This window comes from Drosophila bipectinata, chromosome 3L, assembly GCF_030179905.1.
Source record: "Drosophila bipectinata strain 14024-0381.07 chromosome 3L, DbipHiC1v2, whole genome shotgun sequence".
NCBI lineage: Eukaryota > Metazoa > Arthropoda > Insecta > Diptera > Drosophilidae > Drosophila > Drosophila bipectinata.
Genome location: NC_091738.1, coordinates 10,836,721 through 10,864,237, shown reverse-complemented (window position 1 = coordinate 10,864,237; position 27,517 = coordinate 10,836,721). Strand labels below are relative to the sequence as shown.

At 43.7% G+C, this 27,517-nt stretch overlaps 5 protein-coding genes and 1 long non-coding RNA gene across 10 annotated transcripts; 4 read left to right on the top strand and 2 right to left on the bottom strand.

Annotated features, from left to right (window-relative positions):
- Positions 1–359: 359 nt before the first annotated feature.
- On the top strand, positions 360–22,456 carry Usp10 (ubiquitin specific protease 10). 3 transcript variants are annotated; one of them, XM_070280558.1, is made up of 10 exons: positions 360–664; positions 1,567–2,119; positions 2,177–3,091; positions 3,150–3,393; positions 15,555–17,421; positions 17,720–17,975; positions 18,043–18,126; positions 18,190–18,354; positions 18,647–18,875; positions 18,938–22,456. In XM_070280558.1, exons 2-10 carry the CDS (start codon positions 1,670–1,672, stop codon positions 19,264–19,266), a joined length of 4,539 nt encoding a protein of 1,512 aa, XP_070136659.1. In that variant the 5' UTR covers positions 360–664; positions 1,567–1,669; the 3' UTR covers positions 19,267–22,456. The 3 variants fall into 3 exon arrangements, with proteins under 3 accessions (XP_070136659.1, XP_017092356.2, XP_070136658.1); XM_017236867.3 differs by having other exon boundaries at positions 18,187–18,354; XM_070280557.1 differs by lacking the exon at positions 360–664 and adding an exon at positions 1,372–1,469 and having other exon boundaries at positions 18,187–18,354.
- On the bottom strand, positions 4,854–9,640 carry LOC108122322 (monocarboxylate transporter 14). Its single transcript, XM_017236870.3, has one exon. It carries the CDS (start codon positions 8,391–8,393, stop codon positions 5,949–5,951), a length of 2,445 nt encoding a protein of 814 aa, XP_017092359.1. The 5' UTR covers positions 8,394–9,640; the 3' UTR covers positions 4,854–5,948.
- LOC138926449 (uncharacterized) lies at positions 20,305–24,540 on the bottom strand. Of its 3 annotated transcripts, none has more exons than XR_011442983.1 (4): positions 24,440–24,540; positions 24,170–24,371; positions 22,934–24,112; positions 20,305–20,443 (listed from the first exon to the last, which is right to left on the bottom strand). It is a non-coding gene; the product is annotated as an uncharacterized lncRNA (long non-coding RNA). The 3 variants fall into 3 exon arrangements; XR_011442985.1 differs by having other exon boundaries at positions 24,170–24,257; positions 24,440–24,524; XR_011442984.1 differs by lacking the exon at positions 20,305–20,443 and adding an exon at positions 22,734–22,867.
- On the top strand, positions 23,244–24,473 carry LOC108122320 (glycoprotein-N-acetylgalactosamine 3-beta-galactosyltransferase 1). Its single transcript, XM_017236866.3, has 3 exons — positions 23,244–23,686; positions 23,748–24,114; positions 24,175–24,473. The coding sequence occupies exons 1-3, from the start codon at positions 23,244–23,246 to the stop codon at positions 24,388–24,390; spliced, it is 1,026 nt and encodes a 341-aa protein (XP_017092355.2). The 3' UTR covers positions 24,391–24,473.
- Positions 24,541–24,673: 133 nt separating the features above from the next.
- LOC108122307 (glycoprotein-N-acetylgalactosamine 3-beta-galactosyltransferase 1) lies at positions 24,674–25,894 on the top strand. Its single transcript, XM_017236857.3, has 3 exons — positions 24,674–25,127; positions 25,186–25,555; positions 25,623–25,894. The coding sequence occupies exons 1-3, from the start codon at positions 24,694–24,696 to the stop codon at positions 25,848–25,850; spliced, it is 1,032 nt and encodes a 343-aa protein (XP_017092346.3). The 5' UTR covers positions 24,674–24,693; the 3' UTR covers positions 25,851–25,894.
- A 246-nt stretch (positions 25,895–26,140) lies between these two features.
- LOC138926334 (neuropeptide-like 2) lies at positions 26,141–27,130 on the top strand. The gene is made up of 3 exons (XM_070280049.1): positions 26,141–26,461; positions 26,522–26,650; positions 26,956–27,130. Exons 1-3 carry the CDS (start codon positions 26,417–26,419, stop codon positions 27,067–27,069), a joined length of 288 nt encoding a protein of 95 aa, XP_070136150.1. The 5' UTR covers positions 26,141–26,416; the 3' UTR covers positions 27,070–27,130.
- Positions 27,131–27,517: the final 387 nt, after the last annotated feature.

Here is a 27,517-nt window from a genome sequence, read left to right as displayed (position 1 = left end):
ACATTTTAATTTTAATAAACGTTCCAGAACGTTAATTATAATAAAACAATTTATTAAAAAATACAAATTTTGGAAAGGTTTGCGCAGCGCCATCTTGTGAGAAAACGATTAGTTCATATTACGGGGATTTTCGAAACGTAATCGGTATTGCTTAAATATCGATAATCACTACCAACTTCGCATTCCAACAATTTTTAAAGCGAAATCATCATTGTTTTGTTACCATTCTTGCCCGCAAAAAATAATAATCATAAAATGTACCACAAATAAAGAAAACTTTCAAAAAAATGCTTATCGATATTGAAGGGTTATCGATATTGATATTTTGATATATTATCAACAACCCTAGATGATTCCCATCTCTATTCGGCCGAAAAATAAAGAACAATAAAAATCGCCTTGTGGCCCGCTAAACGAATTCGATCGCTCCTTCAGTCCGACCGACTGCCGACGTGACCTTTCACCTGTAACCCGCGTCTCCGCGAGCGGAAAAGCAACGGCAGCCGCGTTAATTGGAGCAGCGTGAAAAAGTTGCGGAATATCGTGGCAGAAGAGTGTGGAGCGAGACGGGAGAGAGCTGTAGGTCCGTCCAGCAGGCCGCCCGCACGCATAAAATATGATCAAATTGCTCGGAAATTGATTTCAATTGGCGACTCAACAAAAGGTACGTTCGATAAAGGCCCCCCACGGCCCCCTTTTCCACCACTCCCTCCTACATTCCTCGGCGTTCGCCGCTCTCTTTCGCTCAACGTGTTCTTTTTTTTTTTCGGTCGCCATTTGGACATTGAGACGGGTACCCGGCATAGTATCGGCATAAGTCCAAGTTAACTGAAAGTTTCGATTCTGGCTACAAATCTAAAACCGAAGCTTTGCATTTGGAATACTTTTAATTTCTTATATTTCCCGTGGTGCGCCTGTGTGCGTGCATTCTTGCGCTTGTGTTCGACAGAGATGAGTAATTTTCATTTGGAGCGACAGTGTCAGATGCCGCAATTCCACTTAACTAAAAATAAATAGATCATTCGCAGTAACTTTAATTGCCCCCCCTCTCCCATCGGCCATTGATTATGTGGAAGTATTTGTTTGGAAAACATTCAAAATTCCCCGAACTGGGCCTTGGAACCTGTTACACTCGCAACCGATATACGTGACCCGGCAAAAATAGCACTTGCTCATCTCTAGCGGGCCGCCTAGTGTGGCACCGAGAAAAATATCTGATAGGGGAGCTGTTCAATCGCCGGGCTCATTTTTGTTTTGATTAATATTGAATTTCTGATTGTGTCTGGGCTTTTCGCCCGCAGCCCCTCCCACTTTCATTTAGCTCCTTTTTGTATTTTCTGTTTATTTGTCTTGCATATTACACAGACAGAAATGCTGGGTTGCCAGGTCGCCGGCAGAAAGTTCCGGTTGTGGCACGCGGCCTGAATAAAAAAAAATCTATTAAGAATTATTTGAAAAATAATTAAAACGTAGGTTTGAGTTGGAAATTAGTCTAATTTTTATTAAATTTTTTAAAAATAGTTTATAATTTTTTTTAAGTACCATTATTTTATTTTATTTTTATAGCAAACTTCAATGTCTGGCGCCCGCTGCGACTCTTGAGACTTGATTCACTCACTTAGAAAACCAACCAGGACTTAGCCAAGCTCCGAACTGAGGCTTTTTGGCCATGGCCCAGCAAACGCAGCCGCAGCAGCAGACTGCGCCGCCGCCGTCGTCGACTACGACGGCTGGTGCAGCAGCGGCAGGAGCCGGTGGAGACACAGTTGCGCCTCTTTCTGCGCCCTCCACCCCACAACCATCTACAGTCAGTGGCAATAACAACAACAACAACACTATTGTTTCTCCATCGGGAAACAACAATGTGTTGACTCCTGTCCATGCTTTGACCTCGGCCGGCCAGCCGGTGTTTAATCAGATGTACATGCCCGCCCATGCAGCACATCCGCACGCAGGACCCCACTATCCGGCCATGATCCCGGCGCCCATGCCCAACGTATTCGTGAACAATGTCACTGCCAATGTGAATCTGCATGGGTGGTCTCACTCTGTGCCACCCAACTACCTACCAGGTGCCCAGCCGCACTACATTGGCCCTGGAGATATGCCCCAGGAACAGGTAAGGTGGCACGACAAAAAGCCAGTTGGATTTGCTAATTAAATATTCTCTTCCTAGGGCAACACCCTGATGCCGCATCTCCAGCCAATGCCCATTAATCTTGCCCCACAAGGTGGTAGTCCCAATCCCCACAATCCGGCCATGGGCGGAGGCCGTCGCGGTCGTGATCGTGGACGTGGCGGGGGAGGCAACCGACGGAACGATTACCATGGACCACGTCATCTTCAGCAGAGGCAACAACAACAGCAACAGCATATGGTTCCAATGGCTCCGCAACAGCAACTGGTGCCGCAAGAGGGTGTCCAAGGATCCAATCCAGGCATGCAACTCCAACCAGAACTGGGCCAGCAGTTGGCCCCACTGCCGGAGCAGATTCAGCACATGCCGTACTACGCCGCTGCGCCGCCTCATGCCTACGCCTACGGGCCCTATCCTTCGTCCTACTTTGCACCGCAGCACGCACCGATGCAGCCACCCAACTCCGCTGCAGCAGCTGCCCAACAGGCCACTGGGACTCCCCTGTTTATTTCCCCGCTGATGTACAATCCCATTTGTCTGGGAGGGTACTACTACCCACCAATGATGCATCCCGCGGAGTACCCGTACTTGCCGGAAGATGCCGGCCAAGTTGGCTTGGATGAACGTGTTCCGCAGCCGGAGGGTGGAATGCCGCAGATGTGGCACGCGGCTCCTATGTACGCCGAGGAATATGCCGAGGTTCTGCAGCAACAACAGCAGCAGCAACAGGTGGCTGTGGTGCATGCCAACGGAGTGGCTCCACCAGACGATATCAATCACAACAGCGCGTCGCTGCCCTCGTCGGAGACCTCGAGCATGCTGAGCCCCAACTACCCGATTTACGATCCCCAAATGCACGACCTTCACCACCAAATGGGCGTGATGCAGATCTACGAGGATGGTCAGCTGGCCACTCTCCAGCCCATCCACCCAGGTGCTGCTCCAGTGCAGCAGGTAAGTGCTAGAGGGACCTTAAAAGTTTCCACATCATTTATATATCTTTTCTTGTCAGTACGAGGATGAACTCCCCGAGTGCGGCGTCGTTCCTCCTCCTGGAGCTATTCCAGTGACTTGGACAGCCGCCATGCCCGTGCCCGCGGACGTAGCCCCACCGGCGTTGCTGCCGGCACCCCCCACCCATCATATCATGCAACAGACGTCGCCCATCCTAATCGAGCAGCAGCCACAACTGGTTCAGGCTCCTCCCCAGGCTGAGACACCTACTCCCCAGCAGCAGCAGCCCCAGGAGCAAATGGGTAAGTGATTTAGTGCCTTGGTTCGGCTAGTGGGGATTCAATATTCATTCACATTCATTATCTGTAAGGGGTTGGACTTTAAACATCGGCTATCAGTTTTGGAAAATTTCAAAGGGAAATGTTCAGTAATCTCGTGAAGAATGAGTCATGTTTTAAAGAGATAGTTTTAATAGCTATAAGTAACAGGGTGATCTATAAGTGATCTAAATTATTATTTTAAAGCTTTATTTTAATTATTATTAAAATTTAGATGTGGCTCCCTCTTTGGTTCGTTTTTTAAATTATAATTTAAAATTAATTCCTCCGATCAGTATCGTACTGATAAGGTTTAACTGCCCATTCAGCAGATACCCTAACCTATCATAGAGTAGTTATATTATTTATATATTCTTATAATTTATCTTGTTCTGTTGACCAGCAGAACTACAGACCAGAACTATTTTCCCAAGGGGTAGTGTAGGGTATTTGAGTTTCTGGCTGCCCTACGCCCCTCAAGTAACTCGAATTCTGAAATTCTTCACGCCGTGCCTTCGATAACGTCGCCTGTCCGCCGTGTTTATATGCAGTTTCTGGTTACTTTTGCTTTCCTGGCATTTTTTCCCCCCAAGTCTTGTATTACGCTCTCCGGTACCGTCACATGATATGCCCACCAACCACACACACTCTCTGGGGCAGTGGTTCTTAATTATTCGGTTAGCTTGTTGCCACGCCGCTTTCATTTGTTTTGGGGGCTTGGATTTCATCCCCCCAAGCCTCCACCAACAGGTGTTGCTGGCTATTGTTGACCACTTTGTTGTGGTGTCCACTACACCACCCAACCACCCACGACACTGGCAGTCTCTAATCAGCAGCACAAGTGCCTTCCGTCCAGCCTATTGTTTGGTTTGTGGGGCATTGTTCCTGCTTATCAATCGACAGTCCAAGTGGAGACGTCGTTGTGGAGCACTTGTGATCCAGGGATATCAAATATTTCTAGAATATATAGGTCTTATTTTACCCACCTCTGCTGTAGATTGGGTTCCTAAGCGAGAGTCTCTACTTGTAGTTGGAATACCTTGAACTAGCCCCGTCTGGCAGAAAGCCAGTACTTTTATTGAATTGTTTTCGTAGCACTCTGCCGATAGCCACATAGACTAGATTGATAAGAGATATCGGGTTCTCCACAATTAGTGGATGATTGGATCGAGTGCAGCCATAATTCGCCTGGGGTCTTGTTGATTAGCCCAATCAGGGCTGTAAGCACGCCATGATCTGATTTCCTTGAGGGCTCAAGGCGTACCTTTGATCGATGGGTTTTAGAGTCTCCATCCAGGTAGATTATGTTTTCCACGAGTTGTTTTAAATATTTCCCCAGGCATTAGTAGCTTTGTTTACTGTTCTAGTTACGGGGGTTAATTATTCTTAAGATAGTACAAGTACTACTAGTACTAGTCCCAACCCATTTTAAAAATCACTCTTAAATATTTTAAAATTTATGGCAATTGTTTTTATTTTCTATTTACTGGCTTCTCACATTTTCGCATTCCTTCAACACTTATTGTTCTAAATGTCCTTTTTTTGATGTGTTTCCCATTCATAATCCTTGCTCGTCCTTATGCGTATAACAGTTTTAGAATATTTCCTGTGCTATTTTTTTGCTCGCAAGTTGTATTATTATTTAGTAGCCGCGTGAACAAAGTTTTCAATATAATGTCTATATAGTATATAGAACTTGACTTGCTTTATTGCTTGCTTAGTTTTTTTTTGTTAAATATAGTATGTATATACTTTTTTTTTTTTGCTGTTGCTGGACTTTAGTTAGTAACACTAATTTACAAAAAAACTGAGCCGTAAATTTGTATTTTGAGTTTCCCGCCTAAATGATTATTTAAAATTGAAAACAATTTTAGTTTCTAATTCGGTTCTAAAATTTATAAAATGTCGCTGCTGCTGTAATTAAGTTATTAGGGCCACTAGACACACTTATATAACATCTGGCCAATATATATATCGTAATAGGGGTGGTAGTATTACACACAATAATCTTTAATAGTAATCGTAGGGTTTTAACAAACAAATAATAATCATTATAATAATAATAGTAGAAGTTACTTTACATTATTTTGTGGTTTGCTGTATAACAGTTGCTCTAATCTACTATCGATCACTATCAGTTATCGATCGGATCAGTTATCGGTAATTTATGAGCGTAGTATATACTTTATATATAGTTATATATAGCCAAAGGTTTCATATCTTATCGCAAGCTAAGCTGAGTTCTCCTCTCGATCTCGGTACTCCTAGTGCTATAATGGGTATGGCTTACATACATCTGGATACTGGATACTGGATCCTGGATCTTCTCTTGTGGTTTTTTTTTGTATAATAGGTGCGCCCGATCTTTGATCTTCTCCTCCTCCTCCTCTTACTCCTCTGCTGTATAAGTAAATAGAAAAATATTTATCCGGATCTTGAGCCGCGCCCCCTCCCCAGTTAGTGTCTCAACCCCCCACGGGCCATCCCCTCCCCCTAAATTCATCTAACCTGCCGGCTGGCACTCATCCTCCGGATCCTACTTAGAGCTTGGACTCGTTGGTTTTCTGAGGGAATTGGGGATGCCCCTCCTCCTGCTGGGGACTCGCCAGGGTCTTGATGATCTTGGGCACAATGGTGATGGGCTGATCCTCGTCGTCCTCGGCATCCTCGCCCTGCTCCTCGTCGATGGGCGTGAGGGTCTCCACGTGAACGGGTGTCTCCTCGCTGCCGCTGCATCGCTTCAGGCAGGGCGCCAGGAAACTGGTGGCCGTGGAGATGGCAAACAGGGCTCCGGCCATGTAGAAGGGCAGGTCGTAGGTGTGCGTCAAGTCGTAAATGGCGCCCGCCAGCGGAGTTCCGATGAGGGCGGCGAATCCCCTGAAGAGGATCAGCAGACCGAAGGCATTCGTGAGCTTGTCCAGGCCGAGCAGGTCGACCAGGATAATTGACGTCAGCGAGATGTAGCCCGAGATGGCCAGTCCGAAGAATATGGACATGACGATGTAGGCCGTGTAGCTGTAGCAGAGCGGGGTCAGGGTGACGGCCACGGTGGACACCAGGAGGCAGCAGTTGTTGAGCAACAGGGAGTTGACCTGGGGCAGGTCCGCCACCCAGCCGCACACCACACGGCCCACTGTGTTGGTGATGCCAATGATGGAGATCAGCATGGCGGCGTCGTTCTTCTCAATGTTGTGCTCCCGGGCCGCATCCACCAGGTAGACAAACGGGACATACAGTCCCGCCATTCCAAAGATATTCGATACTCCGATCAGCATGAAGACGGGATCCTTCAGCAGGCTCACATCCAGCATGGTGTTCACCACCGACTTGACCGAGTCCGGGATGGCCAGGCAGGGGCACAGGTCGTACTCCTCGCGGTGCTTCTCCGCCTCCGCCAGGGGATCCAGCTTGGCCACGCTCTGCATGCTCTTCTCGTACTTGGTTAGCGATAGCACCGAGTTCCGGTAGTTGGTCAGCGACTTCTGGGACTGGTACTGGGGCAGGTTGGTCACGGATCCGGAGTAGAAGATGTCCTTGCGGGACATGGGTCGCACCATCCGGCCGCTGCTGCCCGACTGACTACCCTGGCGCTGCGAGAGGGACAGCTTCGACGAGGCGTAATCCCCTCCAGCACCTCCAGCCTCCAGGTCGCCTCGCGAGGATGCCCGAATCGCCGCCAGCGATGGCTGATAGCGCTCCGAGGCGGAGGTCTTCCGGACGCGACTGAACGAGGGCACCGATCCGTTCTTGGGCAAGCTCTGATGGTCGCCGGCCAGGAAGGCGGGCTGCGAGGCGTTCCGGGTCATGGCGTCCTGGGAGTGATAGGGGCTGCTCTCCGATTCCGAATTCCTGTGCGGGCGTCGTCCTCCGGCGGCCGAGCGGGCCGACAACTGTCCGTTGCTGTCGCCATTTGGCGGCGACTGGGCGCCGTTCTGGCGGTGGACGTCCACCACCTTGGATTCCGTGATGGTGGGCAGCGTGGAAACGGGATGCAGGCCACCGCCTCCCGCCTGCTGGGCCAGCAGCTCCAGATTGAGGCTCGAGTGCACACCAGGATCGGCATTAAGGGGCATCTTCAGCTTCCGCTCCATAGTGCCGTCCGGCAGTTGGACCATGAAGTGGGATCCAGCGAAGGAGCCGCGCTCCAGCTGCAGCTGCTTCTCCTCGTACATCCTCTGCATCAGGGGCTTGACCTTCTTCTTCTTGGGGTACGTCAGGGGTCGCATCATGGCGCCGAAAATGGCGCAGTTCAGGATCATGCCGGCGAAGATGAGGAGGGCGTTCTTCCAGCCATACTCCCCCAGGAGGTAGGTGGCCAGGGGAGCGAACGCGAAGGTGCCGAATCCGGAGCCGCAGACGGCGATTCCGGTGGCCAGACTCCGTTTGGTCTCGAAGTAGTAGCCCACCGCCACCACAGCCGGCAGGTAGATCATGCCGAATCCAAAGCCTCCCAGGAATCCGTAGGTGGCCATCAGCATTCCCACCGAGTTACTGAAGGTGCTCAGGACGAAGGCGATGCAGGCGATGATGCTGCCGGCGATGCAGACCGCTCGACACCCGTACTTGTTGGCCAGGGCGGAGACTATCGGCCCGGCACTGAGGTACACTCCGGACAGGAGGCTGCCCACCCAGGCCACGGTGCCCTTGCCCTCGTGGAAGTAGTTGACGAACTCCTCCAGGAAGATGCCAAAGGTGTAGGCGATGCCATCAACAATCATGTTGCACATAAAGCTCGCGAAGCAGATAACCCATCCGTATCCTCCGTCCGGCGGAGGCGGTAGCTCACCGTAGACACTCTCCTCGTCGTCATCCTCCTCCTCGCCATTCTCCTGGTTGTCCTCGTCCTCTGGACTCTGTTCGGCCGTCAGGCGGGCCGCCTCCTCGCAGGCCAGCTCACTGTCCGTCCGATCGAAGCGTCGCAGGCGGGCGGAGGAGGCTGAGCTGACGGCTGTTCCGGCATTTCCGCCAGGATTCGTGTCCACCATGATGATGAGGTTGAGGGATTCCGGTTCCTCCTCCTTTTCTTACTATTCGCACACACGCGGTTTGGAGCCCTTGAAGAGGAAGAGCGAAGCGCGAAGTGGGCGGATGGTGGTGGAGACGAGAACGTCCGATTGGCTTCGCTGCCCGCGTGAGAATTGAAAAGGCAGCGGAAAAGCAGTAGAGGAGCAGTACGATGGGGAGCACTAGTTTTATCTTGAGTGGGCTTCCGCACTCTCACTCACACTCTCACTCGCACTCACACTCTCTCTTTCAATTACTCTCCCACTCTCCCAACTGCAGTTGTTTTTCTTCTAACTGTGTTCTCGTTACTCTGAACCGTATTTGTGGCTCTTTGTGTTTGTGTCTGTGTTTTTGTTGTTGTTTTTGTTGTCAATTGTTATTGAGTTTTTATTTTGACGTTTTTTTTTTTTTTATTTTTTTGTTTAGTTTGATAAACGCGATAAAAAGCAGCGCTGCTTAATATTAATGCAAATATTTGTATTTTCTTTTTAAAAATTCACTTATTATTAGTCAGCTTTTAGATTTGAGGTTTTTATCGGCTTGTGCTGGATTTAAAATTAAGAAATATTTTCCCACGTTTTATGCTTTTGTGCTTTTTGGTTTATTTATTTTTTTTTTTTTGTATTTATTTTCTTTGTGTATTTTTAACTTGGCTTTGGCAGTTGCACTTGCACTTGCAGCTGAGGTCACTACAGAAATGTTTGTTTTCCTGCTGCCTTGTCGTGCTTTTGTCGATTGGCTTTGCTCTGACTTTGCTTTTGTGTTTTTTTGCGTTTTTGTGATTTTCGGGGGTGCTGTACGCTGTTCGCTGTACGCCGTACGCTCTGCTGCTACGTGGTACGTATACGTCGTAGTTGCGAATGCAATTGTATAATTTTCCGATTTTTTTTCTAGCTACAATGCAGAGCTTTGAAATTCGATTGGCGGAGAATCAGGAGGGGGGGACAGAGGAGCGTAGAGTAGTGTGTGGAGCGTGTGATCGATAAAAAGCCACACGGCTGGTCGCCACACGGTAGAATCACTCAGAACCCAAAACCGCACACAAGCACACCCACTCGGCCACTTTTAGCTGCAGTTGCATTTCTGCGACATTTCAGTGCAGTTTTTTTTTTGAGTATCAGAATTCGAGCAGCGCAAATAACAATTCTGATTCGATTCCCGATTTATAGTCTCCGATATATAGTTCTTGACTGCTGCGCCGTCCGCTGCGAAATGAAAATGAAAATTCCTCGTCGTAACCAGCGACTGTTATACGATATACAAAGACAATTTCAAGAATTTTGTAAAAGCAGTTTCGCATTCTCTCTTTCGTTCTCTCTGGCACAATGCATTTGAAGTTCAAGCTCACAGAGCGCAAGCTCCACACTTCCGTTCGCTGGCTGGCTCTCAGGGGGTGGTTCTCTCTCCCCGAAAACAGCTGATTGCCAAAAACAAAGACCCAGCGTGAGAGAGCGAGAGAGTGAAATACAGGAGCTGTTTAAAGCAAACAACCCCTCTTGGCCTAAGGGTTGTCTTTTATTTCTTCGCTACATTGCTTTTTATTTTGTCTTTGTTTTTTTTTTTGATTTTTTTGAAGAAAAGCCAGAAAAACCGGTAGCCGCCTGTGCGCCATGTGGTGGCTACTGTTCTAACGTATAACGGATGTAGGCCAGTTGGTGAATCAAAGAGCGGCGAAACTGTTGCTCTTTAGTTGCGATTTAGGTTAAAGGTTAACTGAAGACTTTTACTTTTCAAAGCCCACGCCACAGTTCTAAGGAGGAAATTGTATTACCAGGACATTTCCGTTGCCTCTAATGCGAAGAAATGCAAAGAAACATGGAACAAGAACAATCTTGTTTAAACTTGTTTATGCTTGTCTTTAAATGGATGTTATACTGCCTTGGATGGTATGCGTGGGTGGGTGTGAAAGTGTTATTTTCGTCTGCCGCCTTTTAGGCGCCGACAAATTGTATAATCCAGGCATTATCTTAACTGTTAGGGCTCACCTACATACCTATATATATAGTATAATAAACTGCATTCGACACGGCGTTGATAAGGCGGCGATTTTTGAGATATTTCTGGGATTGGGACCAGATTGTTGTTTAGTGGTTTGTTTATCAAGTTTTTTTTCTTTTTTGAATTGTTGGCTGTTGCCAGGCCGTAGAATCATAAAATGTGCTGTTTTCGTCTTTTGGTTTATAACAGTTATTTTGTTAGCACATTGTTGTTGTTGGTGGTGGTGCTTACCTATCTACCTTAAGAGATACTTCTTGAAGGCCTTCTCTCTTTGGTCATTTCTCTTAGGGAGGATGGAGGGTGCAGTTCATTTTCTTGGGTGGCTGGTCAATGTCATTCATAAAAATTCCACACACACACACACACACTTGATATTGTGGGTCATCACTAGAGGGCGCCACTTATTCCTTAACTTGATTTGGTTCTATGGTCTGCTATTAAAGCATTACGAATTACGAATTACGAATTACTCAAATGGCCAACGCCTCCTCCGTATCTTGGCCCGTAATCTCACTTAACGCAGACCAGGCGACTGAAACCCAATACGGAAAAGTGTGGTAATCGGTGGACAAAACTGTTATACCGCCTAGATGCGTGCTGGGTTTGGTGCGATGGGTTTGGGTTTGGGTTTCGATTTCCATTAAAAATGCATGGCGCACGAAATGCAAAACAGCGGGACACGTGGAGGAACTTTCCGCCACAGTGGAAAACAGGATACAGATGGCTGTTGGCACGCCCACTTCTTTTCGGGGCGAAAAGCAGGTGTCTTTAGTGAATTAGTTGCCCCATTTAAATCACAATTTCGGGATGTAGTTCTGTGCCAAAAATTCAAATGCAAGCAAGAGGAATTCGAGCGAAAAAAGCACCTCTTCCTCAACCCATTTACAGGCAGAATTTTAAATTTTTAATTTCAGATAAAAATAATTTAAAAAAATGACAAATTATAGGAGCTTTCAATGAAATTATTGAACTTTGCTGTCTTGAAATCATTGAACTGTTTTGGTAATTTATTTTTTTCAGTGCATCCGACACATCCTTGAACTATTCCATTGTGTTTCCTTCTCTGAGAACAAGAGACAAGAGCAGAATGCACTTCTTCACGATGGCCAAGAGCTTTCTTTCTTGTTCCTCCATGAGGTTGAATGAACCAGCAATGACTCTTCAATTATTTTGCCACCTCTACCTCCACCTCCCTCCTCTCTTCTCCTAGTTATACGCTTTCTTTGTTAATGAAAATGAAAATTGCGCATACGACGTGTGTGCCGCTTTGTTTTCAACTGCTAAGCGTTTTTTTACGCTGACAACGCTGCTTTTGCTGTGATATTGCTCTTACATGTGCCATTTTCAGTGAGATATAAATTCAAATACATAGCCATAGCCATAGCCATTGGCAGAGAAACAAAATACAGCTTTTGTGTTGAATATTGTGTTTTTTTTTTTTTTTCAAAATGACGCAGTTTGCTAGAATCTGGCCTGGCCCGGTCTGTATTTTCACCTTGCTGCCCCTTAGGGGGGGTATTGCTTCTCAACTTGTTGCTTTCAACTTGGTATGCATTGGCAGTAGCTGTAGCTTTGAGCCTGGCCTCCGTCTCGGGGTTGTATCTAGTAGATATAGTCTGTTAGAATTGATGGAAATTATCCTAAAAGGGGGGGCTATAAATTATAAATCAATAAAAAATGAAAGAGAAATATTAAGCTTTAAGTTTTAATGTGTTTTTGATTTAAATCTTTATGTTCTACCTTGAAAGTCTTCTCTAGAAGTCTTCTCCTGAAAGGTCTCCTGTCAGTAGGTGGTCTCAAGGATATATCTTACCTTACCATCGATGCTTATCAGGGGGGGGTTAGATGGTTTAAATAATTGGTTGATAAGGTACTTGACTAAAAACTTGATAGTTTTTTTGTAACCTTCCTGGCTCATAGAATTATGCAATTTTCATTTGCACTCAATTTGCTTTATAGTCTATAGCTCTCTATAGCTCTGTATAGCTCTGTGGCTTGTCTTTTGTTCTTTGGGTATTATTTATTGTAAATTGACACAAATGAATTCAATTGAATTGCTGCGGCAACATCGGCCACAATTCGTTTTTGGCCCTGTTGCCAGGCAATACACACAAACACACACACATACCCACACTTGGTGGTGTTCTCATTCTAAGGGGGCTCTGGCTCTGGCTCTGGTTGGGTATTGTTTTGAATGATCCAACGCTTGAGTAGATTACTTATCAATTTCAATTTCAATGGAGCAGCTAAAGAGTGCTGGGAAAAGGCGGTCGAGTATGGAAGAAGCTCGTTAAATTGCTTACGGGTCACTTCAATCAATATTAAAGCTAGTATACTGACTCACGCATAACGTATACGCCTAGTGGGCCAATGACAGACAGGTCTTCTTTATGAGGTTTGGAAGAGTATCTTTTTGAACTTTGATTTGTTTTTCTGTCTTAGTCTTATGACTCAGTTTTGAATGAGTAATTATGATAGTGATTAGGCACCCAGTTTAGGCATGCAATTGCATTATGAGATAAATAATAATTTTTTTTGAGGTTATTGGCCTTTGTTCTCTGGTCTGGATAGTGCTGTAGATAGCACTTTCTTTGCTTTTCTGCGGGTTTTGTTTTGAAAATGTATCTGAAAGTTGTTTACTTTTGTATTTAAATCACCAATTAAAATATTTCTGATTGAATCGAAGCTCAATGAGCATAAATTAGTCATCTCACCAGTTGCTGGCTAATAAAAATTGAATAAAATCGCAGCCACATATCAATTTTCAGTCAAAATTGATTAAAGAGGTCTACTTCTAGAAAAATTTGACCCATTTCTTTGGTTTATTTTCCATTTAAGGGAAAACAATTACAAAATGAAAAACAAATTCATTTGAATTAATGAACCTTGAAGAGGGTAACTGTTATACGGACTGGCGTGTTATACAGACATGTGTGTGCTTGTCTCACCAATGAAACCGAAAGCTGCTTTTCCAAAGAAATTGAAATTGAAATTAAAGTCGATGTCTAGATGTATCTAATGGGTTACAGCTATACCCCTTCTCATGCCCCCTATTATATTACCCATTTCTTGTATCTGATGGAATAACAAATGGGAATGAAGTACAGTCCCGCTACTGGGTTGTATGGTTGTGTGGCACAATTGTTGTTGCTGCGTGCCTGACAGTTTCCTTGTTTGCAGTCAACTTATTGCAATTTACCTGTGCACTCATGTCTGTAATTATCCATCCAACCTTGTGACAATGTAGATCTACACCAGAGGTCAACAAATTAGCATCTAATAGAAGGCCAGAATTAAATGAAATTAAATAATAAAATATAAATAAATAATAATATTTAAATAGCTTGCAAATATTATTTAAGTTCTATAATTTATAGTTGGCTCTATAATTTCCCCTCCCATTGTACTATTGAATCGTTATGGCAACTCGTATTAATGCTGTTGTTATTGCACCCAAAACTGACACCCTGGCACACATTCTCTCACCCGGCTATACTCTATATTCCACTGGCAACTATTTTTAATGCATTAATCTCTGTTTGGACTGTGTTTGGTCTCGATTTGCTCGATTTCAGTCTATATATTTATTGATATTGTATAACACACACACACACACTATACTTTCCCACTTGTTAGACTCTAATTGAAATTAATTATCATACACTCGGAATTTCTAAAAGGGAGGCATCTCTTATATTATTTTTGTTTGATCCCATTGTCATATGATGCTTTTAAAAAAAAAGGGGGGGTGTCCGTCTGGGCACATCCGATAAATGGGCGTTTAGCACCGCCTTCCAATTGTCGGTTCTGCCCGGTTCGAGGGCATTTAGTTAGTGGATCTTCGCTAATTCGAATCTAAATAATCACAATCGAAAGGAGTAGCACTTTTAAAGTGTATAGAGTATTAATAATTATGATAAGGTACAGACTGCCCTGGGAAAGTTGTCTCGATTTTTCGGGGGCTACAAATAATAGTATATTTAATAGTTTATATTTTGATGAAAATATATATTCCCCCGCATTGATGGACAGAAGGGGAACTACTCAGAGGTATGTAAATAAATGATTGAAAGGAAAAGCCCTTCACCTTACACGAGGGAAGCTGGCCGCAGGATGTACAGCATAGATCTGAGAGTAAGGAACAGTGTAGATCACGAGGAAGAGTGCTTCTCAGATTAGGATTTAAGAATTATAAGTTTTAAAGTTAAAAGTTATGACCTAGAGACCATTATACTCCGAAGCCTCAAAGATAGCCTTTCTTTAATGATGGTATCTGTCTGTTAAGAAATACAATATCTCAATAAATCAGAAAATAATTGCTTAGGGAGTGAAGTAAGTAAATATCTTTATTTTGTAATGTTTAGTTCATTAAAGTTAAAGATGTGTTTAAGCTCCTCCCCAAGCCATTTATGATTTTAACCTTGTTTTGGTTGGTTTATCACTCCCCGGCTCTTATCCAGTTGGCCAGCCCATATCAGGGTCGAGTGCGAAGTTCAGACACCCAGCAACAGGCCATCAGATTGTGATTTAATAACAATTTGGATCCAACCACCACCCAACTAGTACCTACTCCCTTGTTGTTATTTCCCACTCGAGTATGACATGGATTAGTTATGTTTTCTATTTGCACTGATAGGGGCAATCGATGGTTCGGTTATCAGTACAAATACCAGCCGCGAGAGAACAATGCTGGGCTATCTATCCCACAATATATATACAAACATATATATATATGTATTTCAATTCGAAAAAAGGGGGCATGTTTGACCGCCTACTGGGCTGGCACTGGCCTGGCCTACCCTGGCGATCTGTTTCTATACGCAGATTGATTAGCAATCCCAAATATTGACTCTGGCTGTTGCCTGTTACATTTCCCCAGTTATAGATTCTCGAAAATAACAAAACAATTAAAGCCTCCTCTTAATTAAGAGTTAATTGCCCGAGAAGTGGCTTCCAAAAAAATGTTTGTGGTGAAGAGATATTCATTATGGTTATGATAGGGGCGATTGGAGTTATTAGCATACGAGCCTGGCATTTAGCTTCAATTGGCGCCAATTACGATGGCTCTGTAAATTGTTTTGCGGTGATCTGTGATGGGATAGAGTCTTTTTTTAATGGAAAATTGGATTTTTTCTTCGTTCCAGCTGACAAAAACCTGATCAACAACAACACAGAGGTGGTGGTCCTGGAGGATAAGTTGGCCAATGAAAAGCAACAGCAATTGGATCTGGAATACCACCACCAGCAGCAGCAGCAACATCATCATCAGCAGCAGCAGCAACAGCAACCACAGCAGCCAACCAAAGTGCCAAACCTTGTCGTAGCAACAGTGGCACCTCAACAGCAGCCTCCTGTTCCACAGCAGCAGAACCAGCAGCCACCGCAGCAACACCAGCAGCAGCAAACATCGCCAGTGGTGATGCCACAGCAGCAACACTCCAGCTCCAGCTACCATGAGCAACATCATCTCCAACAGCAACACCAACAGCAGCAGCAACAGCAACCACAGCGGAAGCCACCACAGCAATACAATCAATCGCAACAGCACCAGGTGCGTCGCAAGTACTCCTCGGAATACAATCATCATCACCATCAGAACAGCAATAGCAACAGCAGCGACACTGGCATCCAGACCACCAAGACCATGTCCTGGACGAACTCTGCCCAGCACAAGAAGTCAACGCAATCGGTATCCGTCACAGCATCTCCCAACAGTGTGAATAATGGCCCCGGAGTGGGAGTGGGTGTGGGTGGGGGATCGGGATCAGCTGTAAACCAAAAAAGCAACTATAGTCACACCACAAAGACGTTCACCAACCAACAGCACTACCAGCATCAGCATCAGCACCAGCAGCAACACTACCACAATCAGAATAACTACAACAGCAGCAACAACACCTCCAACAGCAACCTGAACAACAACAACAACAATCAGCCACAGGTGCGTAACTATGGGACCATGAAGGTGCCATCATCGCCAGTGGCCAGCACAGCTCCGACGCTGGAGAGGAAGAACAGCCAGCAAGGCACAGCCGGCATGGCAGTTGCGACGGCAACCACTTCAGCTGCCTCGTCGGCCATTCCGGCGGCAATCACAACAGCAACTACCTCAACGGCCAGCATAACGGCCACGCCGAACCAATTCCAGGTGGAGACCAATACTAGCATCATTACAGTGGCAACTGCCACGCAGGCTGCTCCGCCGCAGATTGCCGGTGCAAGTGCTGCCCCAGTGGCAGCAGCCGCAACAGCACCACCACCAAAGTCCTTTGCGACCAAGAAGCACCAGAGCTACGAGCCACCCGTCCTCAGCTCTGTGGTGGCTTCCACGCCGAGTCCATCGAATCCGCAACCGCCGTTGAATCTGGCGCCGCCGGCACCACCAGCCTCGCAGAACAGCGGCGAGAGTGCCCAGCTGTCGTGGGCCAGCCTGTTCGTCAGCAACAAGCCGGTGGCCAAGGTGGCCCCCTACGAAGCCACCAAGCCCCTGCAGCAGCAACCACATCCCGTGATGCAACTGGCTCCACCACCTCAGCCTGCACCACCTCAGGCGGTGGCCACTCCCCAGCTCCAGCTGGCGCCACCGCCGAGTGCACCCCTGCTGACGGTCCACCAGCAGTCGCAGCTGCCAGCCCCAGTTCCTGCTCCCACAGTTCCTCTGGTTACGCCCGGAACTCTTTCCTATTCGGCGGCATCCGCCCAAGCGGTTCCCGCTCCGCTGCCCAGTCCGGCCTCAGTTTCCGTAAAGCCCCTCAAACCAGAAGTAGTGCGCCCCGCCCAGCAGCTGGACGAGTGGACCAACAAGTACGCGGAATACCTGACCCGCCACAAGACCTACTTTGCGCCGATCAGCCTGCGCCCTCGTGGCCTGACCAACCGATCCAACTACTGCTACATCAACTCGATCCTGCAGGCCCTGCTGGGCTGCTCCCCGTTCTACAACTTGCTACGATCCATTCCCAAGCAGGCGGCAGTCCTGAGCGAGGTGAAGACGCCCACAGTGAATGCCATGTAAGTGCAAGGATGTTGAGGATGACCTCTCCACAGACCAGTCAACAGACTCTTCGGCATCTAACCAGCCGGTGTCTGTGTTACGTTCGTGGAAGATAATACGTCAATGGTCCCGCCTGTGGCATGTGGTTGCCTCCGTTCTGGCGGTAACCAGGTATCACTGGGACTGTTGCAAGTGTTTCTCTTGAAAGCTGGGGTTATTCCTTTTCGGTGGATATCCTCCAATGAGGGCACAAACATTCTAGTTTATAATTAAAGCTTCTCCTTCTTGCTATAATGGTTCTCTTCTCCTCCCTAGGATGTCCTTTATGTCCAACTTCTCGTCGCTACCCAGCGGTTTGCGCCTGCGGCTCAACCCCATCAACAAGGGATCCCAGAACAAGGGAAAGGACGAGTTCGTTGGCTCCGACTTGCAGTGCGACATGGCCTTTGAGCCCACTGAGATCTACAAGCTGTGGAACGACAGTCGCGAAGAGCACGTCGAGGGACGCCAAGAGGATGCTGAGGAGTTCCTGGGATATGTGCTCAACAAGCTCAACGATGAGATGCTGGAGGTGAGTGGTAGACAGGCCTTTCTATATAGCTATAGTATAATTATTATCCTTATCCTCACCACTCCAGGTCATCAAGCTGATCGACAAGCCCAGTGCCCAACAGAACGGCCAGGATCAGTCCGAGCCGGAAGATGGCGGCGATGTTTGGCAGGTAAGTTTTGCAGAATGTCCTTACCAAGGAGCTCCAATTGTTGAAAATTCTTCCCACCAGATGATATGCAACAATCGCAACAAGGGCAGTGTCACCCGCCAGACTGACTTTGGACGTACTCCGGTCAGCGATATATTCCGCGGGGAACTGCGCTCCCGGCTGCAGCGTGAGGGAGAACACTCCACAGATGTGATTCAGCCCTTCTTTACTCTCCAGTTGAACATCGAGGTGAGCTTGGGACTAGGACATAGCTTCGTTGTATCCACAGACAAGTCAACAGACTCCTCAGCAGACGTGCTGGCCTCTGTGTTACGTCCGTGGCAGAGAAAATGCCATCGGCTCTGTCAGGGTTGGGTAGGTGCCTCCGTTCTGGTGGCATTTGCCTTTAACTTTGGGGCCGATCCTCCGCTATTCATCGGGGATTCTATGCTTAGATCACGTTTCTCCTCACAAATGCGGGCACAAACATCAATATAGTTAAGATCACTTAAGATTAGATAATAACTACTTATCCTTGCAGAAAGCCGCTTCAGTCAAGGAGGCCTTGGAGATCCTGGTCGGCCGTGACCAGTTGGAGGGCGTCACTGGCAGCAAGACCAAGCAGGAGGTGGTGGCCTGGCAGCAGATGACTCTGGAGAAGCTGCCAGTTGTTCTAATATTGCATTTGAAGTACTTCGATTACCGATCGGATGGATGCACAAAGATCCTCAAGAAGGTCGAGTTCCCAGTGGAGCTCAAAATAGATGCCAGTATGTCTTCAGGAACTCACTCTATCATTCCTCTATTCATCTTGTATCTATCATTTTTGCAGAGATCCTTGGATCAAAGAAGACCGCCCAGAAACAGCGAGCCTACCGCCTATTCGCAGTCGTCTATCACGATGGAAAGGAGGCCTCCAAGGGACACTATATCACGGACGTTTTCCACTCTGGCTACAGCAGCTGGCTGCGATATGACGACAGCTCGGTGAAGCCGGTCAGCGAGAAGCATGTTCTCCAGCCGCACACTCCGCGGGTGCCTTACCTTCTCTACTATCGTCGCTCGGATACTCTGCCCCAGCAGCCGCCCAGCCAGCAGACCAACGGCGGCGGATCCGGTCCGGTGGGCAGCTCATCCTCGTCCAACGCCGGCGACAAGTGAATCGGATCAGAACTTAGGATCAGTGTTAGGCGATATATATATATTTTTGGGTCAGTGCGTGGATGAAGAGGGGAGTGTTTGCGAGTCGAGTTTTGTTTTATATGCATATACATATACAAATTAACAATTAGATATATTCGAGCGGTATATATTTAAGCCCAAAGTCCAAAGTAATTGTGCGATTGTGTGAGAGATAACTTAGCTCTAAGCTAGACTAGACTTAAGATGAGCCGAAGCATAAGAACGAACGAAAACTTTGTACAAAAGGGAGTGTGGGGGTAGAGTGCATGAGAACTCTGGTAGCTCACCAGCTAGCATATTATCATTGAACCCTAGTGCTAGTTCTAAATCCGATAACTTATCCATTTCTCCATTGTTCTGTTGAAGCACAAAGAGCTCCCTTAGTGTGTGCTTAGTTGTTAGGAGCGCCCCATCCCAACCATAGAATTCTTTTCGATAAATGTTATGACAAGCGGTTAGAGCTGTAAATACTTACCAATATTGTAGTTGATCATTGTCGCAGAATGGTATGCAGAATGCATTTAAACAGAAACACACCAGCAACAATATGTGGAATGCTTTGAATATGCTTTAACGAATCATAAGTTAGGACCAGGTTAATTATATAGACAGTTGTGGTCAAAGTAAAAGCCGATTTCTTCCAAAATTTCAAACGTAGCCTGGGTATAGTCTGAAAGACTCATCATCGTGGAAGATAAAAAGTATACCATATTTTTTTTTTTTCCAATCTTTTATTGATATTAGAATTACATAGTAAGTCTAAAATTGTACGTATTTTTTTTGTGTTTAAAAGATAAAATCAATAATATATATTTTTTTAAAAGTGTGGGATTCGATTTTGTTCAGTTGTAATGCTGATATTTTGACCACAATTGTAAATAGCGATAGTTCGTATATTTGTAATCAGATATATAAGCGCGGTCATTATGTAATTTATTTTGTATGTTGTTTAGTTTTAAACGCATTCAGTTAATACAGGCAGATTCATACATCAATGCATATACTAAAAATGTTAATCCTAGTTAGTGAAACCTTTTGGGAAATGTCTGTAGCTTGAATTCGTTGTTTGCCTTTTTGATATTCGAGTCCGCATTACTTGGAACATACATTAGGTTTAGGTTTGTATATCATAATAGGTAATTACGCTGGGATGGAACTGGAATGATTTAAATGAAGAGTATAAACTATTCGTAATCGGGTCAGAACTAAAACTAATCAATCATACTAGTTAATATCTATCTAACACACGTATACACACATATATATATATATATTTTCTTAAGCTATATAAACGCATATATATTATTTATAGATATCGTGCCAATGTTAAAATATCTAAAAACTACACAAAAAAAAAATGATTAAATAAGAAAACGTAATGATTTGTGAGAAAGCTTTGTAAAAGTCAGCGGTTTAACGAGAAAGGAATATCCATGTAATTGATTATGAACTCAGCCTACATTTTGTATGATTTTCAAAATTTTTTGACGCCGTTTTTGAATGGCCAGAATATTTTATTGCATACTTTTAGACAGTGGTAGTGTATTTCAATCTTCGCGGTTTTAGAAATCCCTCTATTCCACAAGCAATTTGTTGGCACTTGAATGAAATATTAACCAGCAGTAACCCGCTTAAGTTTCGAGTTTTTAATGATATATCCTTAGGCTAATTGTGTACTAGAGGAATGCATTGACATCTACGACGTATATTATATCACAAAGGCGAAACCATATTATATAAATCTACATATTATATACATATATAAATATATTTTGATGTTATACACATATGAACTAATTGTAAGCCAAATTATAGGAAAACATTTTTTATAGACACTTGTACGCGTCTGCGTTTTGCTAGTTACAAATAGGTTCCTACAACTACGAAAAAAAATACCACAAAAAAAAAAGGAAGAAACCGGAAAACGTAAAGAAATGTTGATGAAAAGGAATATAGAAAACAATAATATTAACATTGATATATATGTAGTCTAAAGCCAAGCTAAAACCATAAACATTATTATAAACCGAAAACACAAACATACATATTTAACAATATAAATTCAATTTATAAAAAATCAAACGAGAAACCAGAAAAAAAAAAAGATTGAAAACGTCGAATTACCATTTATATATATTTTTGAAACTAAATGAAACAAAAATGTCAAACATATACAAAAATATGTAGAATTAATAATACAACTAAAGACGTAATACTGTAACTTTTCTTATACATTTTTTTTTTAAACCTAATTGTTACATTATGGAATACTCCAAAAAAAAAATCTAATTTTTCCAATTTTCAATGATTTATAACCGGCATTACTGTTATTTCCAACCCGAAGAGTGTGTTTTAAGAAATCGAAATTAAGTGAAAATATTTTGTAATTAACGGCTTTACAAATTTTTTAAAATCTAATCCCTTATATGTTTCAAATCCTATATTTGTATGTATTTTTGTCGATTGTAAAGTTCATTTTTTGTCTAAAATTGATTTGTAATGTTGTCCCCGAAATATTGTATGTTTTATTTTGTAAGTAGTTTCTAAGGCTGTGTAACTAACTAAAAAAAAACATGTACTAACACCCATGGCGTATTGTTAGACGTGGAGAGGTTAAAATTGAACCACAATTGTTGTATTTGAGTTTGCCGGACAATTTTTGTTTATTTCGATTGAGTTGCGATTGAGAAGAGAAACAGAAATTGGCAAGTGCACTTACTAAACGTATATTAAGAAATAACTAGAATGTAAACTAACAAGAAAGAAGCAGCTCTGAGTACGTTTAGCCAGCAGACAAACTAATATTAATCGTTTTATAACCAACCAAGTTTTCTAAAGCCAAGTCGCTAGCCGAGAAAAACGTAAACAAAGAGCGCTAGCCAAAACAAATAATAAATTTAACAAAAAAAAAACAAAAACAAAAGAATAACAAGACACTAGATGTTTAGCAATGCGAAATTATAAAATAAAAACAAACTGAAGAAAATAAAAATTAATTAGTCGACGTTTAGTCTAAAGAAACCATGCTAAAGTAAATCTACAAACTAAAAACGAATTCAGTTAAAACTAAGCAAAAGTTTATAAGATGCGGATAAAAATGTAACGTCAAGACCTAAACATAAACGAATGAAATGAATTGAAATGAAAATTATCTAGCAATAAACGAAAACTGAGTGATTTTATTTGCCACAAGCCTAGGGGATTACAGAGGCTGATCAAACTGGGCGCTAATTTATTCCAGAGTGGGTCAAGAAGAGGCCTCATAACCGGTTGGTTGGCCAGCCTAAAAATATAAAAATAATAATGCCTGCTCTGGATGGAATCATTTTTGAAAGAGAAAGGGAATTAAATGGCCGGCGGGTATTAGATGGAGGATGGCCCTCCGATGTTGACCCACGAGAGTGTCTTCTGTTTTGATTTCCATTTGTTGTGGATTTGAAATATTTGCTGAAATGCGACAGACGCACCACGTGTGACTCATTAGGAATGCCAATCACAACCGAAAGTCAAAAACTTGTTTTAGCCGGCCTGAGAGAGTGCACTGAGAGAAATTCCAACCAGCTTATATACTTGTGGAGGTCTTTGTTTCGAATTAAGTGCAAAGTCATTAATCATAGTTATTATTTTAAGACTGAAAATTATTCACCTTGAATTTTGGTTTGAGACAAGTTCCGAGAGTATGGCTGAAGACTAGTCTTTTTCTTCCTGTGCCTTGGAGAAGACTCTTCGTACTGGTTGTGAAGTGAGCCATCCAAACAGTCTTCGATCAGCTGGCGGCGATGAGCGTAACCACCGCACGATGCAGTCGCTGTTCCCCCCCAGCGTTTTGTAAGAGCACCACCACGCCAGCAACAACTCCAATCCGCTCACCTCCACCTCCACCTCCGCCTTCGTCTCTTGGGGCAACATAAATGCCAGTGATTGCTCTTTAGTCGCCATCGGGGAACACTTTCGAAATGTATCGCAATGTGCTCTGCTTGGTGCTGGGCCTCATCATCGGTATCCGGCTGACGGATCTCTTCGAGTACTTCCAGCTGACTGATTCCGGGTTTGGAAGCACGGCTATCACCAAAATCGATGCGGAGGAGGCCACACCCCAGCTGCTGACGGAGCAAGAGCTTTCCAATTGGCTGTACAACGAGACCCGGGTGCTCTGCATGGTTTTGACCATGCCCCAGAATCACGAATCCAAGGCCTCGAGGGTGAAACGTTCTTGGGGCAAGCGGTGCAACAAGCTAATCTTCCTAAGCAGCCAGGCGGATCTGGAGCTGGGCGCCATTGATGTGGGTGTGCCGGAAGGGAGGAGCAACCTCTACCCGAAGATGCGAAAGGCCATGGCGTATGTCTACAAACACTATGGGGAGGATTACGACTGGTTCCTCAAGGCGGATGATGACACGTGAGTATGGTGAAGGTCTCAATATCTTTAAGAGGTAATACTCATCTTTATGTCCCTTTAGCTTTGTGATAATGGAGAATCTGCGTTATTTTTTGTATCCCTACGATCCGGAGGCAGCTCTTTATTTTGGACACAAATTCCGGACCTCCTTTCCCCAGGGATACATGTCCGGGGGAGCTGGCTATGTCCTCAGCCGAGATGCCCTACGCAGACTGAATCTTTTTGCTCTCAACAACACCGAGTTTTGTCCTTTGAATCAAGGATCTGAGGACCGGCAAATAGGTTATTGCCTGAGGAATGTGGGCGTGGTAGCTGGAGACTCCCGCGATGAAGAAGGACGCGAACGTTTTATGCCCATGGGGCTTCGGAACCTGCTGCCCAGCTTTCCCGCCAACGGATGGTGGCCCAAGACCACCTTCTATGCTCCTGTAAGTATACCATAATCTAGATTGGATTTTAAATAATTATTTTAAATTATTTTACCTTAGCAATCCGAGGATATTTGTTCCAATACAGCGATAAGCTCTCACTACGTCAAAAGTCACGAGTTTGATATGTTCGAGTTCCTGGTCTATAGATTAAAAGTTTTTGGAGTATCTGGATTCCAGAAAGCACTGCCATATAGGCTGGATGCCAAGCAATTAGAGAACCAGATCAAATACTGGTCTAAAGAAAAAACAACCAACTCCAAGAAGATATTTTAAGGCTTTTGTTAAACTTTATTTTTAAATATTAGTTAAATATTAAACAAACCTAAAGGACTGAATTAAATAGATTTTCTTTATCATTCCTGCTGGTATTTTGATGAAAATTTATAGAGAAAGATCTTAAGTAGTCGCCTCTATGAAACAAACATTTCTACTGACAAGAAGAGAAGTTTAAACCTTCATGGTCTATATTTTATAATTTTAAAACCTTAATGAATTCGTTACACTACTTAATTAACAAATAAGGGACTTCTCTTTGGCTTAAAAATAATGCCTCCACAGTACCAAAAGCTCTTGACAATGATCCGGAATACTCTGTACTTGATATTGGGCCTAATTATTGGTGTGCAGCTCACAAGTTTGGTTAGTTTTCTAAAACTTTGGAGGGCTAATACCGTGAAGGAGGGTGGCAAGGCGTCTCTACTAAAGGATCCAGTTGCCACTGAGGAACAACTAGCCCCTTTGCTGAGGCGCGAAGTGCGTATCCTGTGTCTGGTACTAACCAAGCCCTCCCACCATCGCTCCAAGGCGGATCTTATCAAAAGGACTTGGGGATCCCGCTGTAATAAGCTGCTCTTTCTGAGCAGCCAGTCGGATAGGAAGCTGGATGTGCTCAAGGTGAACATGTCCGAAATTCGAGACCACCTTTATTCGAAGGTGCGCACCGGCATGAGCTATGTCCATGAGCACTATCTTAATGAATTCGATTGGTTTCTCAAGGCGGACGATGACACGTAAGTGCGAATTAAATAGGAATTCTGAAAGAATTACTTTATAAATCTATTCCTTCAGTTACGTGATAATGGAGAACCTGCGACTGTTTCTTTATCCGTATGATCCCGAATCGCCAGTATACTTTGGTTGTCGTTTGACGGCGTTGTTCACCCAGGGTTACATGTCCGGGGGCGGGGGCTATGTGCTCAGCCGCGATGCACTGCGTCGCCTTAATTTGTTTGGCATGAACAGCACCACCACCTGCAAGCTGAACGGGGCCCCCGAGGACATGGAGATCGGTCGTTGCCTGCAGGACGTGGGCGTGGTGGCGGGAGACTCACGGGACTTTGAGGGACACCACCGCTTCCTGCCAGTCAGACCCTTACAGTTGTTCCCCAAATTGCCCAAGGGCCACTGGTCGGAAAAATTTTTTTATTTTAAACCCAATGTATGTATGTTTTCTTATAAATATGAGATTTTTTTTGCTTGATAAAGGCCATACAATATTTTTTCAGAAAAGCGACTGTTGTTCAATTTCGGCTATAACCTTCCATTATGTTCGAGATGTGGAGTTTGATTTCTTTGAATTTTTCCTATATTATGTAAAGGTTTTCGGATTGTATTTGCCCCAAAGAGCACTCCCATCACGATTGAATTTTCAGCAAACTAATGAGCGTTTGCAGTTTTGGGCTAATCAAAAAACTGATAATCCATTCCATAGCATAGTTAAAGCTGGAAACTGAACAAATATTTTTAGAATAAAAACCTAATTTAGGTAGCATTAAAATCCAATATTTATTTTTTGAATTTTTCTAAGGGGTGCAGAGCAAATGGCTAATACTAATTCCATTAATTTATTGCACTTAATCTGGTATTCTGGTATGCCGATTTGTTTTTGTATTTTCTTCCGCTTTGGCTCAAGAAATTACCCTAACAATTTTAATAATCTTTTCCTTTTTTTTTAGTTTGTCACTCTGGCCAACTCAACAAAAACTACATTGATAATTGAAATGTAATTTTTTTTGTTTCCCTACGATCTACACTGAAATTTAAGCCTAGCCTGAGCTTTCTTGTTAAAACATAATAAAAATTTCATTTCTCTCAGTGAACTTTGAAATGAAATAAAATTTCGGCGTACGGTGCGTGTGGTTTCTTTCCATCTAGAGTCTAGATTAAATTTTTCAAGGCTATTGGCGACGAGTGGCGACGCAAAACGAGGTGACATTAGGAATAGTTTTCTGGTCTTTAAATCAGTTTTCGAGTCAACGTTCTCTAGTTCAGACCGCAGAAAAAAAACTAAAATCTTAAAATGGCCAAGCTTGCTGTGATTTTCCTGCTCTTCGCTCTCTTTGCCGTAAGTTAATTCAAAGGACTTTTCCAAGGATGGGACGTGATCAAGGCATTTCACTTTCAGATCACCATGGGTGCCAGCGTGCCCCAAGAAGAGTCCAATGCACCTAAGGTTATTGTTGATGCTGTCAATCAAGGAGTAGAAAATTTCAATAAGTTCATCAAGGATAACATAAATGAGGAGAACCTAAAAGTAAGTTTTTGAAAAATTTAATATTACTTCAATTTAATTGATTTTGTTAGGCCTTATTTGTAGATTAAAATTTATAAATTATTTAATGAATTTGATTCAAATTAATTGATTTATAAATCCTATAGCGAAAAAATACCATTGCCAGAATAAGGCTCAATTGTCATATCGTTTCATCTCATTTTTTTTTCATCACAAAATCATAGTAAGGAAGTACAATAAATTATATTCCTATCGCCTTCTTCGATCTTCTAATATATTATTATACATTTTTAATAACATTTTGTTTTGTTTTACAATTTTTGCAGAAATGGCAGGATGGAGCAGATAATATTGGAAAGTCCGTTGCGGATGCTCTTCAGAATGTTCAGAAGGAAGTTGAAAAAACTTTGAAGCAAGCTATCCATAAACCAATCGCCTAAAAAGTCACAAAATTTATGTAAAAAATAATGTAATAAAAAACGTATTGAAAAATTCAATGTATTGAAAATGTTATTAATTATATCATTGGATGCATATTATAAAAATGTATTCATTTTTTACCTAATCATAGGTTGAACAATATTTAGAGATATAAAGACTTTGGTTGAAGGTTTCTATGAATAATCCATCTATCCATCTCAACGAAATTCAGGCTTCATTACAGGATCTCATATATGGGAAAGATATGGGAAAGATATCTATTAAAGAGTTCGATAAAATAGTGTATTAATGGGAGTAAAATTTGAGATGAGATAATTTCCAAAAACATGTTTGAAGGCGAAGCTGAGTTTATTTTTTAAATAAATAGCCAATAAAGCGGCTTATCAGGGCTTAACTTAAGTAAATGTCACAGTGGAAGCGGTAAGCTAGCCAATATACATAGTTGAT